This window comes from Cuculus canorus, chromosome 1 (genome assembly GCF_017976375.1).
Source record: "Cuculus canorus isolate bCucCan1 chromosome 1, bCucCan1.pri, whole genome shotgun sequence".
In the NCBI taxonomy this organism is placed as follows: domain Eukaryota; kingdom Metazoa; phylum Chordata; class Aves; order Cuculiformes; family Cuculidae; genus Cuculus; species Cuculus canorus.
In genome coordinates, this window is record NC_071401.1 from 173,954,310 (window position 1) to 173,971,196 (window position 16,887).

Below are 16,887 nucleotides of genomic sequence, written 5' to 3' on the forward strand. Positions count from 1 at the left end.
TTACTCTAATGAACTCCTAATTTAAGGACACGTTACATTACTAGGCTGGAATAAAAGAATTTTAATCTGATTATGAATATGACCTTTTCTTTTTTTTTTTTTTTTGCTAAGTCAACTGAAATGTACTGGGCTTGGTCCTTAACTCAGATCTTGTCTGCTAGGGCAAAATGAATCCAGTGCCTCCCCTGTGGGACAGGAGACATTATGGATCCCTGTGGGATGGCCAGGGCCTGTCCCACCTCCAGTCAGTAATTTCTCAAATTTTCCCTTTCGACCTTTTGTTTTCTGTTGTTCACCTAAAAGGTTCAATCTACACATCTTAAAAGTGTGGTTATTGGTAGCTTGGCTACCAGACTCAGGGAAAAACTGGCAAAAATCCAATGCCCGAGAATGGCAAGTATAGAGCCATTAAAGTATCCAGTTTGGCAGTTCTACAATGAGTTGTGTTTTCCTTCAACAGCAGAGTTGCTTGTAGATTAGGTAGTACTCAGTGTGAAAAAAGCTCTTCGGTTCTCTGCATTGAAAAACAAGGCATTTGCTGTTTCACAAAAAGGAACAATTCACTGAGTAATTTGAAGTATTTTTTCTGTACTCCATGCTCTAAATTAAGGAGATGTACTGCAGACAGCTGTTTCCTGATTTTGGTGTTCGAGCTGTCCTTCCCTTTGCTGTGGTGTCACAGAAGAAGTAATGGCTCTAAAATGCAGATCAGAACTTGTTTGAGGGCCTCCTAAGTGACAGGTCTCTTTCAACATGCTGTGGAGATTTACTGAGGAACTGAAAATGCTTTTCAGATTACAAACAACCAAAAGGGCATCTTATCCAGGTATAAAATAATGATGATAATTATCTCCTTCCTCACAAGATTACAGACCTGTGTCTGCATTAGCAAATAGTTTATCCCTACAGATGAGATTTTGTAGACCCAAACTGTTGCTGCTGAGGGCATGGTGTCCACATTATATTAATTTAGTGGAGAAGTCTCTTGTTCCCTGAACTGGGAGGATGGCACAGCTATTTTCATCCTAAAGAGATTAATTTTGTGTCCTTCAGAATTATTCCATGATGTGATCCAGATCATAGTAAATGGGGATAATTCAAAAATTAATTTGAAAAGCGAAGTCCAGCTCCAAACCGAAATGCTAATATAAATGCACTTTGTAAGAGTTTCTGACCAAGGCACTAGAGGAACAGAACACTATATATTGATTTGTTGTGTCATTCACACTCCTATTGTGCTCTACCTGCAAATCCTGAGCTACATATCATGCAGCAGGAAGCTGGGTGTAGACTTTGAGGAAATGCAGATTAGAACTTGTTATTTAATGAGTCCCTGGCCGTATTAAAATGCTATTGCGAGGCTGACATAGACCAATTCAGAGTGCATAGTTTCCTGAGTTAGACTCACTTGGATGAAACTCAGGATTGTATGGTCAATATGGTTCTCATATAGCTGCTCATACCCTTTAAAATAGGGTGTTTGAAAAGGGTCTGGGAAATTGATTTGATTTTTCAAGGAAGACTAAGTGCCATTTAGATACTTCAGCCATTATTAAGCAAATCCTGACCTGACTTGAATGCATTCCTAGCAAGCCACCACAGGAGCAGTCTGAATTTCTTTTCAGTTTGAGCTGGTTATTAGTAATTTCGTACTGTTTCAGAACACGGATGAGGAAATAGAGACTGAGAGGAGACTTCAAAGTTGTGTGGCATATAGCATAATTCTCAAGACATCATTAGTTATTATATTCCATGTGACAGATTAGATAGCATGCCAGGGCCAACAAAACACCAATATTTGATGAAACCCTGTGCATAGATAGAAAATCCACTGTACTACAAGTAAATGAAAATTATACAAGTAAGTTAAAAATCCAGATTTTCCTTGTATGCCTACGTGGGTGTACCTCTGCTGAGTACAAGGCTCTGTTTCTGGATTAACTACTGGACTTCGTGTTCTACTTCCCAGCTGGTAGTTTAAGGTTGATTGTGCAGCCTGTTCTCCTTTCTTTAGCATCTCATAGAGTGAAAGGAGTCTTTTCCAATGCTACGGCTCAGGAACGCAGATTTGCATTATGTACCAGATCCATATTTTTGAAGAATGTGGTCTATGGTCTAACTTTGGTCTTACTCTTTTTATTTTTTTCCCCCTGGAAATGGTGCCTACCGTGGCTGTTTTAGGACTTGACATTGAAAGAGTGGGGGAATGTGTTCCAACTGTGTTTCAACTATGTTTACTCCCAGTAGATAACTCTCCTGTCTTCCTAGTGTGTTATGTCAGCTCTTAGAGCTATTTTGGTTATTACACATGCAAACTTCATATATTTCTGTGATTTGAGCAACCTGTTATTTTTCATTTACACTTGAACTCTTGCCTTCAAGTGTGGCCCAAAATGTGCAGGAGTTAGGTATAAAACATAGATTGGACTCAGACCTACCTATTATTGTCAGAAGTACTACTATACCTATTGACAGATATAATTGTCATGAAAATAGCGGGGTGGAATTTAGTGTGAGTCTTGCTTCCCTCTTCATCTGCAGAGGTCTGTTGCAGTGTTTTTTGCCAGAAGAATTCTGTGGAAAGACAAAATTTAACCTTCAGTAGGGAATCATGTAGTAGAATCTTAATGGTTCCTGAATCTGAATATATTAAATTTCAAGTTGGCAAATCGTGTAATATAACTATAGCATTTCATCCATATTCTTACATCCATGTAACAATCCCAGAATTAGTCTTCCAGCATTGCTTGAAAGACATTACGTTTAAGATGGTAGTCACTTTAAATGGATTTAATAATAACAGAATTTTTTAATTAATTTATTCAGACTCTTAAAGTACTTCTAATGGCATTGTTTCAACTATTTTTTATCTTAAAATCCTTAATTAATTTTTGAAAATACATAGTTTTTGTTTTCTACATTTGAAATCTTGCAGAAAACAAGAATCCTTCATATCTTCTCCACTGTGATGCTTGCATGTTTCCATGATGTCACTGTTAGAAAAAGGAGAACAACAGGAAGTTTTTTCAATTAAAAGCAAAAGTGATCAAAAAGAGAGTAAGTTCTTAAAAAAGTGAGAGAGTCTTAATCATGGAATACTCACCCATGCTCAACGGTATGACTTTAATTCACTGAAGTTAGTAAAAAAGCAATTCTAGTACTGAATGGTCCAGCAATACAGTACTGTGATTGGGTTGTCTTAAATTTTATGACACAGAGATGGTAGTTGTGTCTTGATGATGTTGAAATCTTAATCAAGTGTTCATCAGCATGGCAAAGTTTTGGATGGAACAGAGTGTGGGATCAAGTCATGAGCCTCACATTTTTTTTCATGCAGGATATCACAGAGAGAAATGCTGTGATTTTTTTTTTTTTGTTTTTCTTTTTGAGGAGATTGAAATTGCTAGGAACAATCCCACTGCTCTAATGTACTTGGAAAGAACTTGTTTTCTTCATGAAAAACTTAGCACTTGGCTTTCTGTACTAATGTACAAAAAAGGAATCCTGATATTGATGTAGAGACAAGACTGGAAGACGCTTCTCAATTCACCGATCTGAGCATCCTCATCCTGTCTGCCTGCAAGATATCATTCAGTTCATTCCTTGTGGATATGTTTCTTGCCCTCACTGTGTTTATTTCCTTTCCTCAATTTCTCTGTTTTCTTTCAGCCTTTGCTTTGCTCTTTCAAACTCCACCTGTGTCTTCATTCCTGTGACCGTCACAGAAGATTGTCCCCATGTTTTGTGGGTTCAGTTTTTGTTTTGTGAAGATGGTTGACCAGAATTGGATATATTCTGATAGTTTAAGAAAAGTCGTACTTCTGTATCTTTATTAGAAATATATCTTTTAGTAATTTATAGGATTTGCCTTTTTCACAACCATCTCACGTCACATTGATAGTGACGTACTCTGAGTGGTCATCTAAAAAAAGGTAGTTGTTTACTTGTTTTTTACATATGTTGCTTCAAATTATGAATTCCCATCTTGTAACAGAGATGCTATTAATCCCAGATCCTCCCTTTCAGTACTACTTGCTGTTATTGCACCTGGATCCACCTTTCAATTCTTGTAGTAATCCACAGAGTCTCTGGCTTAATGTGTAAGTTCTGGAGTGACACTATAGTAAATGCTTTATCTAAATCGAGACAAATTATATCTACTTCATTTCTTTGTCTGGAAAATCAGTTATCTTATCAAAAAAACTGTCAAGTTAGTCTGGCACAATCTAGCCCTTGTAACACTGCTACATTTTATCCTGTGTTCTATTTATTTCTCTGTCTTTAATTTATCTTTTTCTTCAAAGTCTGTCCTAAGCTCTTGCAAACTGAAGAGGTCAGACTAATAGGCTTATGCTTGTTCAGATCATTTTCGTCTTTGCTTTTAAATGTGAGCACTTCAGTTGCCATTCTCCACTAATATTTGATGCTTTCTCTGCCTTGATAGATTTGGAGGCTTATCTCTGCCTCTGCAATGGCCTTTGTGAAATCGCTGTATACCTGGTGATTCGGGTCTCAGTGAGACATTTTGTTCAAAGCTCACTGAAGTGTTATCCTGTTTTTTTCAGTTAAACTTTTGCTTGGATAAGGAGATATGAATAAAGAAAATTTCAATTACTATCTGCAAGAGGATCACATTTAAGATATAAGCAAATACTATTCCTGTGATGATCAAGTGAATAGATAGTACCCCTGACAACTTAAAGCTCCCTTAAGCACAGAAACTGGAAGAGAAAGAGTTTAAAGTGGCATAATTATGTTAGAGAAAATAATGTGAGTTGGAGACTATCCACCTCCTAATACTGAACACTTAACTATCAGATCTTTTTTTTACAAGAGTGTAGGACATCCTTGGGCAGATTGAAGATATCAGAATATCTTGAATGTTTAAATATTTTGTGATGTTCTATGTTAGCACTTTTAAAAACACTATGAATGGGATATGTAGGTCTAATGCTAGATTATTCCTGTACATAGAAGTACAGAATCTAATCCCATAAAAATATGTGACGTTTTCTTTCTGTGTTCTTAGTAATGTATCAGCATGCATGTTCATCACTTTTTTGCTGGTGCCAATGAAATGACCAAGAAAGAAATTTAATACGTACACAGTTAAATACATCTGTATTGTTTGAGCTGAAGGTGGTAGTAGGACAGTGCATTTCTTGTTTACTCTTTATTTCCTTTTTTTATTGCTTTCAGTTAAATATTGCATCTGAAAATTAATGAAGGTGAAAATTACAGTCAATTGTGTCTACAAAGAACTGGTGTTAATCTGGAAGCAGGGGAGATTAACATTGATAGCACTTTAGAGAGAAGGCTATTCATCAGTATCATCTCAGTTTTCAAGGCAGTGTGATCACAACCAAACATATGTTTTTGGAAGAAAAAAGTTTTCCCCCTAATATCTCAGAGTTTCTAGCTGTGAGGTGGCATGCAGCTAGGTGGCTGAAGTATTTTATAGCTCTAGCAATTTAAGCATCGATGCTTATCAGGTTTTGGAAACAATAATATATATGTAAATTTTACATCCAAGTGCTATGAGATGCTGTCAGCAAATGTAATTACCTGTATGTGCATCTGTCTCCAGTTTCCTGCTACTGGGAAACTAATTGCAGTATGTAAAGGAAAATGCTTTTTTGTTTATTTGTTTTCCATAACCTTTTATTTTTCCGATATTTGAGATATTTTCCTTTCTTGAAACTATCTCTTCTTATGACAGCTCATTTGCAAACCATTTTTCGAGAACTCATGTTGTATGCATACATCTCTGAGAAAGAATGTGCTTAAATTTAAGCATGTGCTGAAGTCACGCTGTTTTAAGTAAAAGACAAGTATGGTCATGCATGTCAATCATATGCATAAGTACTTTTGGGAAGAATAATTCATTTTCCTCAGTGTCTTAAGTCTTTGCACAGTAGCCTTTCAAAAACCCTTCTTATGGCATTAAGCCTAAAATTCTTCAATCTGCTTCCTCTGCTATACTTCAACTGAAAGCAACAGTGACAACCTTACTGTATTGAACTGCCAACAATGCTTTAACTATTTGTGAATAGTTCTCAATAGCAGGGCCAAGATCTCTGGGCTACTTGTTCTGCTTTTAAAAGATCTACACTGTTAAATGACAACTTTTTGAAAAAAAACACCCTTTTTCCTATGAATACAGAGATTTCCTCTATGACTCCCATGTTAGACCTGTGTGCTTTGCTAGGCTACATTCCTATTCTCTTTATTTTCTTACCCACCTAGATCAAAGAAAATAGCTCATGAGAACAGGTCTGTGTTTTTCCCCCAGCTTTGTTTCAGAATCAGAATGCGCTTTGTGTCTGTTACAGGCTGTGATGTATGAAGCAGAAAGAAGATTGATTTTCGCAAGCTAACTTGTACCTGAAATAATGAGAGTGGCAAATTACTTGTTCACTGAGCAAACATGACAGGAGTGTCATAGAGGGAATTTATATATATGCAAATACACGGGGGTCACATCAGTGTTACTTTTACAAAGTGACCTTATCCACCAGAGGAGCATTTTTAAATCTGCATTAGCTTACACAGGAAAGGCTAAATAAAGCTGCAAATACCTGCATTGCGTGGGATGTAAAAACTAACACAACTAATAAATAATGTAGGATTCAACACAGTATGGAAAATAATTTAAATGGCTGCATTATTTCTGTACAAGAGATGGGTTCAGAAGTGATTTCTGCTACTCATTTAGGGGTTCTCTGAAGTAGCAAATAAAATATTTGTCATAGAAAGAGAAGTAAATGAATGTGGCACTAATTTTCTATCAAGTTTTTGTCTTTTAAACATTTCATCAGGATTCAGTAGAGAAATAGGCTTATGCTTCCCTTTATGAACACTTATATTCACAGGATGTGTGTTTGCAGAAGACAAATGCATCTTACTGACACTGAAAGTTTCTACATATGTAAAGCAGGAATGAATGAATTTTGAACAGCTTTACTGAAGCTGATGTTTGTAAAGAAAAGAAAGAAAAAAGGAGCAACAGAGAAAAAAAGTGTTACTCCTAGGAAACAGATGAGAATTTTATTTGTGTATGAGCTCTTAAGGGAGGAATGAAAGCTATTATTTCCTTACATTTTTTTTTCTGCTCAACAATAAAGATTACATGAGGTTACACTTCACTTAAAATAGGAAAGCAAGGCAATTTAGCACTGGCTGTACAATGTAAGGTAATTCCCATGTGATTCTTCTCTATTTCTGAACTGTTGGAAAGGTGGCTAATCACAAACCCAGAAGCAAAGCAGGAAGAAAGTAGAAACTCAAAAGCTTATGGATGCTACATTGCTACAGTGAAAATGAAAATACACATCTGCACATGGCTGATTCAGTACAGTGAAATAGTTGAGACACATCGGCTTCTGGGAGGGGGCTGAGAGTGAGATGGGACAATGATGAAGAGAGCCTATGCAAGCTGTTAGGGTATTCACAGTTTGCTTCTGATGAAGCACAGAGGCCAGAGGAGGATTTCTGCGGAGGTGGCAGTCTATGAAGATTTTCTGTGGCATCAAATGTGGTTTCACCCTGAGAAAAAAATCCTGCAACTTTTAAACTTATTTTTTGACACTAATCACCAAAACAGGCTATTCTTGAGTCCATGTTACCAGATCTGTGACGGTTTCATGGAGCGCACGAGAGGGAAAAGGAATGTTATGGAACTAAAGTAATAAATCCTATGGATTTATTCACCGTGTTACAGTGTTACTGAAGAGCTGGTCATGGCAGAATCATCTCACACTCAGCCACTGCCTGTTTGAATTACATGGGTAGCAACTTTTTGTTTTATTTTCAGTGTGTCCCTGGAAGCACAAAAGAAGCTATCTTTCTTTTTCCTTGCCTCTAAGCACATTGAAAAATGAACTAAAACATGGCAGCCTTTCATGTCCTCTTCTGAGTGTAAGTGCTGAGAGTTCACTGGGTTTATTTCCAAGATGTTTGGGTTAGAAACTGAAGGAAATTTTTGTTACAGATAAACTTGTATGTTCGTGTAAAATTTATTTTCAAATGTAGACATCTCCTATAGCATGGCTATTCTCAGTTTTGATCACCTTTGCCTTATGTGGCATTATTGAAGGCTGCAAGGATCACAGCGAGGGAGAGGTTTTGCAGAAAGAAGGTAAATAGAAGAGGAACATGGCTCACAGAGAAACCCATTCAGATTAATAGCTATAGTTTGTCTATGGAGCTCTGCATCACATCTAGTAAAAGAAGATCTCGTTCAGAGCTCATTTGTTCTCTTAACACAGCCTGTAATGTTAGTGTAATGACATATGATAATGGATTGAATTTTATTTCCTGGATGCACTTTCTTGACATGGATCGGGGTTGGAAGAAGCTAATAGTAATGTTTCAGAGCTGAGGTCAAATGCTGTTTAGTTCTAGTGTCCTCTCAGTGCTGTATCGTAGGCTGCTTTGCAAATCCATAAAAAAATACCCGACACCACCCTTTCTGAGCCCAGATGACAATGCACGCACTAAGGTATTAAGTGTATCTCATGGTAGACACCATGTTACCAAGCAGTTTGGCTGCATTGCTGATGAGATGCATCAGTTCTAATCCCCTGAGTTTCTTGGACTATAAACCTTTCAATTTTTATTTCTGGGGTTGTATTCCTCCAGTGCGACTTCTGAGTGTGTGTCAGCAGTGCTGGGAGCAGGGTGCATCGTACTTTCTTTGTGCTTATGCAGCCACTTGTCTGTCCTTGGACTGACCGTTGCGAGTGGCCAACATACAAAATTGCAGGTCTAGTGTTATACTGCATAATTAGTTTGAAACTTAACATTGACTTCCAACTTTTTATTTGAGCTACTGTATTCTTTAAGTGCTGAGATTTTTTTGATACTTCTGATGGTCTTGGAAGTATTAATCTCAAGCTAGAACTGCTACCTGCATTGACTTTTCTGTCAATTGTGCCTATTATGGGACTGCTACAAGACAAAGTTATGATTTTTGCCCTTCTAAAGGTGAATATCACAAATATCTAATGCAGAACAGTGTAATAGGCTCGTGGTACAGAAATGGTGTATTGTTTTTCTCATGATTGGAAAATCTGGCAATGGCATTGAGCCCAGTTTTTCTGCGTCAAAGCCGAAATCTTTCCGTTACTTTACAAAACAGTCTCTTCTATATTCAGTGCTGGCTTACTTTTCTTTGGTGTACTGGGCTGTGGGCAGAGGTTTATCTTCACTCTGCCACCTACCCTCAGGGGCTGCTGTTCACAGGCAGATAGGTTGTTTTTCTCTCTTCCCCCCCCCCGTTGCTACTGTTTCTCCTTATGTATTTGCATTTTCTGCCGTGCGTTTGCTGCCAGCCTTGCAGCACAGAGTGAATCTGGCATCAGCAGAGTACAGGAAGCAACTGTATTAGATTCAACTTTGCTTAATGGTGCAAGTCCCACTGGGTTTTGAGCAGTGTTGGGTAAGTGAATAAGAAAGGTTTGATTTTAACGAGAGGTGACTTGGCACCAGCATTATAATGGGTGCATTAAGAGAATTCAGGACTGGAAGAGTTAATTCATATTCTTTTCACAGAAATAGCTGTGAAAGAGCGTATGCTGAATGTGCATTCCAATTTCATTTTTTTGTTCTTATTTACAGTGACAAATAATGCGTTTCCCTTTAGCTTTGAGTGCTTCATAAACCTAGAGCTGATGATAAATATGCAGTTTACAGTCCAAAGGTACTGGAATCAGTACAAGAAGGCAGAGCTTGGTGTGGTTCACAGCACACTGTGACCTCTATTGCGATATTAATCTAATCAGGCTTTCAGGTCACATCTCCCATCCTAGGTATAACACTTGCTTACTTCTCTCTTTTTTCTCCAATAAATGTGATATCTGAACCTCTGGGGAACACTGTAGGTGTGTGACTTTTGTCAAAGGGTGCTGAGTTCTGTTTGCTCTGAGTTCAGATTTAGAAGGGTTTGGTACACTCCTTAGTAGGTTCTTAACTTGAATTGTAGTGTTTCATTACATCCAGCCTGGTATGGAAACTTACTGATGCTTAACGAGATCTCATCAATCTGGAGAGCAAGATTGGCAGTTTTGCGGGATGTGGTCTGGTTACAAGTCTGGAAATCACAAGTGGAGTTGTGGGGGTGTGTGGGGTTGCCTTGTTAGCGTATGGTGTTCTGTTAGAAAACAATTTGCTCAGAGGAAAGGAATTGCTTTGAAAGAATGTAAAGAGATTTGAGACTTTGAACAGGCTACTGGTTCGTTCAATATTAAAGCAGTATGTCTTTCACAGAGTTATGGTTGCCCCGAGATAGTGTTGTACATGAACAAAGCAAAAGAGTTGCTTTTAAATTCCTTTGGGCTTCTTATGAACATAATAGGAGGCAAACATGCAACCATACCAAAACAATGCATTTTTTTTGATTCAGAAAGGCACCCTGGTTCCAGGCATTACAAAACAGCAATAGTTTTGTTCATGCGATCAACTTTATAGATTTTCTAGTACAGTGATTTGAAACAAAAATAATCACCCTATTGACCTATCAGAAGAAACATGACCATCGTGCACAGCTGTTTCTTATCCAGCTCTCTAGGGCTCTTCTACAGAGAAGTGAGAACTTTCATTATTATACCTCTTTGCCACTCTATAAACTGTAATCCTTATGTCCTACAGCCTAAATTCCTGAGCTTGTCTTTTTGGCAGGTGGAGGAGTATTTTATCTTTGGAAGAGGCTACTGAGAAATAAGTCAGGCGTGACGTCGTACTTGAGCCACCACAGTGGCTTGCTGTCACAGTGAAAACACCGCTGAGCAAGATGAGGGTTGCTGTGTGCAATTTTACTTGGTGCAATAAATCATCTTTTCATTATCCAAAGGTAGACAGGAGAGAGACTAGTGCATGTCCCCTGCTTGAGTCTATGTTTCCAAACCTCTCATGTCTTCCTAACAGGATTTCTCTGTGGGAGGGTTGGTATATGAGCTGGAGGTCTACTCAAAGCTGTTATCTCCTTATGACTTGTGGACAGAATCCAAAAAGAGTTGCATTCCCAAAAACTAAACACTACACAGTTGGGGGGACCACATTGTCCATGACTGGCACTGAACACACTGGTGGAACTGCTGTGTTCATCAAAACCTGCAGCATAGCTGCATGGATTCATAATTCTTGCCAGTTTTGGAATGGAGGCGTTGAATTCTCCTGATATTGACTGGGGTGGAGGAATGCTGGTGGACCAGGGAGGGAGGTTATACTGATGCTCTATAGGGTGTACCTCATTTAGAGCTAAGCAGAATTTAAGACTTAAGGGTTGTCAACCAGATACTTAGAAAAACTTCTTGAATTCTCCTTAAATCAAGACAAAATTTGTTTTCTTAAGAAGTCTCAAGATAAATACTTATTTTTGTGTATTTTGTTTTCAGGATGAGTAAGAGGTACTTACCGAAAGCAACAAAAGGAAAACTGCTAATAATAATATTTGTTGTAACGCTGTGGGGGAAATTAGCATCTGGGGCAAATCATCATAAAGGTAAGAAATTCTGTTCTTTTTTGTTATACTGTTGTGTCTGAGGCTTCTGTCAGCAAATTGGAAGTGTCCAGTCTAAGTGACCTTCTTTCCATATGTGTATTTTTGGCTTCTGGTATTGGTCTGATAATCAGGACTAAAGGAGGGTGGTTCTCAATGGATAGACTTTTATTACTATTTAGAGAATTTATGTATTTCTGTCCCATTTTCAGCATTCTCTGATTGTAGTATTTTGTTGGTATTTTGAAATGATGCTACAGTTTAAATGACGGTAAAAGAAGATGGTAAAGTAAAAAAATAAAAAAATAAAACCTGCTTGTCTCATAAAAATAGATATATCAGATAGTACATATGTGTGTCACAAATGAATTCCTGGAAAGAAACTTAGAAATAAACAATTTTTAATAACATGTATACTGCTACTGTGTGCAGTTGTCTGTCAAGGCTAACTTCATGGATAACCTGTGCCGAGTGTGCTTGTTTTATCACCAAACAAAAGATTGTTGCTTTGCAGTGGTATTGATTCCTAACACTGGACCAGTAACTTTAGTAATTTGTGGTAATGTGAGATTTGTTTCCTCTTGGTTATTCCAGCTCTTAAAAACGTATATACACAAGCAGAGGTGTAACCATTTATTGAAGCTTGTAAAAAGTGAGCTTGCATGCACGTTCACTCTCTCTGTGTGCATGCATGTGCGTGTGTAAATCCCAAATACGAGGAACAAGCTGTCTGGATTCGCACACTAATGTTGTCCTATAAGCTGATATAACCTGAAATGTGATCTGCAGTATAATACGATTTTAACGTCCATTTCTTGTCTTCATATAGTGTCTGATGGCTGTTTATCTTTTTATTCAAGAGCAGAATAAACTCTAGCATCTTGAGTACAGTTAAGTGTGTGACATGGACACCGAGAGCTAAAGAGTTAAATACTAGGGAAGGATTCCTGTAACAGCAGTCAGTTCATTTCTCTATGCTCATGTGCATTTTATAATGTTCCCTCTGATGACAGGATTTCATGATCAGGGTTTTTTTTTATATCCAGCTGCTAGATATTTTTCTGCTGAATTTGTCACTGATTAAGGATCTCAGGATGCAGAGGCACTTCTCTGCAAACTCTTTTGTGAGTTGCAATTTGGCTACAGACAAAACAGATTCTGGTGTGGTCCTGCAGGCCACCAAAGATGGGTATCATGCCAGACAGGAACCATGCTGACATCCTTTTTTTTTAGCATTTGTTACCCTTCTGAACCAGAATAAGGATTTGTGCTGTGGCTTGCCAGTTTAGTAATCTTTTGGAAAAAAGCCAAGATATCCCATCCTGGTTTCAGAATTCTTTTGTCTTTAATTGTCTTTCTTTAAAAATCAGGAAGCCCATCTCCAGACCATTTTGATTCCATCCACAAAAGCTGGTCAAGCTGTTTTTGCCTTAATCCAGTTCAAACTTTGCCAAAGTATGCTTGCTACTCTTTTTTGAAAAACTGATAATTAAAACCTGTCACCAGGTATTTCATGGAATCAAATTATAATCCTAGGGACTATTTGGGGAATTAGTGCTTTGTAGTTGAGAATGAAATGATCCCCCACCAATTTCAGCTTTCCAGATATATTCATGCATGGGAGACCCCAACAGAGCTATACCATTAATTATCTGGACAGTCCTTGGTGTCTGACCCCACTTGCCTTAGAGCAGATATAACGAGAAATATTGAATTTAATGATTTTTTATGAAAATATATGCATAAGAACCCCCTGCCAAACCAGGTTATTAGCTGTAGGGACTTCTTTACAGTCCTGCAAGTTAACAAAAAACTTTGGTTCTTCTTTTTCTTTAAGTTGTAAGTTTTCGTGCCTTTGGCAAAACATATGAAGAAGCGTTGCAGGGAACAATAGTAAGAAGAAGCATGACTTGAGTGTTTAATTTGGAAAAGCAGCTATTGTACATGTTCAGATACTTTTGGAAAGAAAAAATATTCAGAAGGATTTTGACTTGTGGATTTAGTAGATCTGCAAACCAGCAGCATTCACTGCATACAGAGGATTATTTTTAAAAGCACAAATCAGAGTTACACAGCTCAATTACCATTAATTTCCATAGAAACTGGGAGTTTAACTTCCTATTGTGTTAAAGAAAATCATCTCCCTACTCTATTAGCAGAGGCAGAGCAAAGGTGCGTTCAAGGAAAACGTAATACTGTTCATCTTTGCATAGTTTCTAAATATTGAGAAATATGTGAGTTTCTTCAGTGATAATTATCCCTAGCATCATTAATCTTCATTTATAGAAGTCCTTACTAACATATTGACATGACAAACCCTAATGACTTTGAAGGAGCCCTACAATTTCAAAGATCAATAGTCTACATTTTAAAAAATCTTTACTTTCCTATTGACTTAGTCATATTATGCATTAGTTGCACCAACACTTAAACCCATCTCTTTTTCTGAAGGCTATTGTAAAAGGTAAGAAAAAGAAGGAAAGATCATCAATGTATGAAAAATTGTTTAATGAGCATTCTGCTCTCCAGACAGACTTCAGCATGGATATAAACAGCTGACTCTGACAGACTGTCTCAAGGCTTGTTGCGCTTATTTCAGGGATATGGTATAAATGAGAAATCCTAAGTCAGCAGCAAGAAAAACAGAGGCTGAGACAAAAATTGGGGAACATCAGTCTCTGAGATCTAGTTGGGCAACCACCAGGTTTACAAACTGAGATTTCAGACTACAGCTTTTCAGCGTCAGGAGTGTGGGCGCCAAGTCCATCCTTCTTTCTGTTGAGAAGACAGTTTGGAAGACACTTCTTCTCCCTTTATCTTGGCTGATTGTTAAAATTTCACCAGGCTGGACAGGAAGTCCAAGAGCTAAAAGACATAAGCACTTACAATGTTTAAAACGAAACACAAAGCTGACTTTTTTGCTGCCAATAGGATTATGAATTCTCCAATTTAGTTCCTGGATGTGCATATACTTACATTCCATTTATCCTGTGTTCTGGAATGAAACAGGAAATATACTCTTTCTTTTTCATTTAGCTGGGGACCCTGATAGTATGTTGATGTGCATCTTACCTGACAATATGCACCTATGAATCGGCCTGCAGTATCAGATCCGTTTGTGCTGCAGCAGCTCTGTATGAGAAGACAGGCAAAGAGTGGCATATCAGTCTCCAAAAGGATGTTGTCAAAGTTATGAGTCTAAAAACTGGTATGGCTTGAGGGTGGCTGAAATATTTTTACCTCAAGAAATCCATAAGGGTATTTTATTATAAGACTGATCCTAATCCATTCATTGATAGCTCTTGGAAAACAAACCTGTGTAAACATATAATGCTCACTGACAGATTAGGCAGGCAGGTATCAGTTCAACATCACTGTCTGCTATTACTGTCATAGGGAACAGAAATTGATTTGGTGACCATTGTACTGCAGCCTGTATTTAAGGTTTCAAGTATTGAAGTGGTCCTTTAGAGAAAGAAATATACCTATACCCCCTTAAAATCACTCCTTTGAGAACAAGAAGCTGCTACAAGACACAATTTCTACCCTAGAGCTAAAAATTCTCTCAAAATATAGATTTCTTTGAGCCTTTTGTGATGACTATTTTTTTTTACATTGATAATGTAGCAGGATAACTAAATAAATTAAGGTTGCTTCTGAGCCTGAACATAGTTTAATATTCCCAAAAATACAAAGCAATAAACTTAAAATCTAGAATAGATTTTAAATCCCTGAACAAAATAAAAAGCTATTTAAAAATATGACTAATTATGAATGCTTTTTTGCCAGAAGGAATTTTTTATGGAATCAGAAAACTCTGCAGGTAGATAAATAAAGGAACTGAGTATTTTTAGACTTACTAGATGAAAAGGGGTGATAATTTATTTTCATTTTAAAAATTTTGCTCTGAAGCTGAACTTATTAATCTGTTGCCTATCATACAGTTAAAACAAACTACGCTTTGTTGTTTGTGGTGCAGATTTGCTGCTTCTGATTGTATGTGGATTTGTGATAAATTAGAAGTCTGAAGCAACGTCTTGCTGTTCTCGAGAAAAATCAGTCTTGGTTTCTTGTGGCAAAGGAATAGCTGTCCTGAAGCCCAGCTGAATGGTGGAGCCAGTGAGCCTTCAAAGCTGCTACTTAGATTACCCTTCCTGGATGATTCTGCCTTTCCCAGCTGTTTTTGCCAGGGCAGAAGCACTGCTGACACTGGCGCTGTGATGTAGGACATAGCCTGTGCCTGGAGTTTGAGAAGCAAGAAACCTAGTTGTAGCTGTGGTATGCTTTTAGGTGGTGCTGATAAGTTTATTGACATGGCTGGACTTCATTATCAATCATCCTCTCCCCTGGTCACCAGATCTCTTTCCTTGTGTTTTATGAAGAGTACAAATAAAATGTGCAGGGCAGTCCTGGAAAGCCTAAGGTACTGGCTGAAAATTTCAAGTCTTAGTGGAACTGAGTTAGAAATGCTGCTTAACTATCTCCAGGTATCTTATTTTCTTTAGGTAACTCATAATTTCTTTCTGCTCTGTAAGAGCTTTAGAGTTTTATGTCTAGATTTCTCTTTTTTTTTTTTTCTATGAAAATGAACCAAATAGAAAGTCAACAGGGCTCCATGAAGTCTAACATAAGTACCCCACATGTGGTTTTGAGAATGGAAAATTTTTTTCAGGGGATGAAATCTCATCATAGTGAACAAACTCAGTCAACTATGATGCTGTAGGCCAGTATGGGGAGAAGAATCCCTGATTCTAGAGAGTGAGTGGCAGGACTCATAGCCCTTGCAGACATACGGAGTGGTGCAAGTTCATTTTTTTTCAGCTTCTAGCATGCAGTGGAGCTCTGTTAGCAAGTGTGGTAATGCTAAAGCTGCACTGAATCAGCACATGACAGGCTGCTGGCTCTGCCTGACCTTGGGCTATAGGAAGGATTTGTTCTGAGGAGAGATAATATAGCACTTTGTTAAAAGGTATGGTAATGGTATGTGTGCATTGCTGCAACACCATCATGCCTGTTCCATGGACAAGCGGTGAAATTCACTGGTGAATTAGGACAGCTGTTTAGATGGCTTAATGCATGATTTATGTTATATTTATGGTTCTTTTGCAGAATTCTAGGGTATTCTAGGGCAGGGTGTGGGACTTGAGGCATGCTGATGAATCTTGTGCAATTCTTCCCAAATTCTTAGTGTCGTGAATTATGCCTTGAAAATAGCATTGATCCTCTGATACTTGCAATAGATTTTATCCTATCTAGACTTTCTTCTTACAGTTATCCACTGACTGATATTCATCTAGTTGCCTATGTGTAACTCTTTCTATACATGCAACTCCATGTTTGGATGTCTATTTAAAGTCTAGCACTGGCTTGCACTCCTTAGATTCCCAGGA

The 16,887-nt window shown here is 37.8% G+C and overlaps 1 protein-coding gene across 6 annotated transcripts in view; it reads left to right on the top strand.

Annotated features, from left to right (window-relative positions):
* Nucleotides 1-16,887, top strand: part of TAFA2 (TAFA chemokine like family member 2) — a 185,450-nt gene that overhangs the window by 119,321 nt on the left and 49,242 nt on the right. For all 6 annotated transcript variants that reach the window (XR_008453299.1, XR_008453298.1, XR_008453301.1 and 3 more), the window contains exon 2: nt 11,394-11,500. Coding sequence is in view for 2 of the 6 variants with exons in the window: in XM_054086368.1 (XP_053942343.1) it covers nt 11,395-11,500 (106 nt within the window). In the remaining 4 variants the exon portion in view is untranslated. The remainder of the gene's footprint in view (nt 1-11,393; nt 11,501-16,887) is intronic.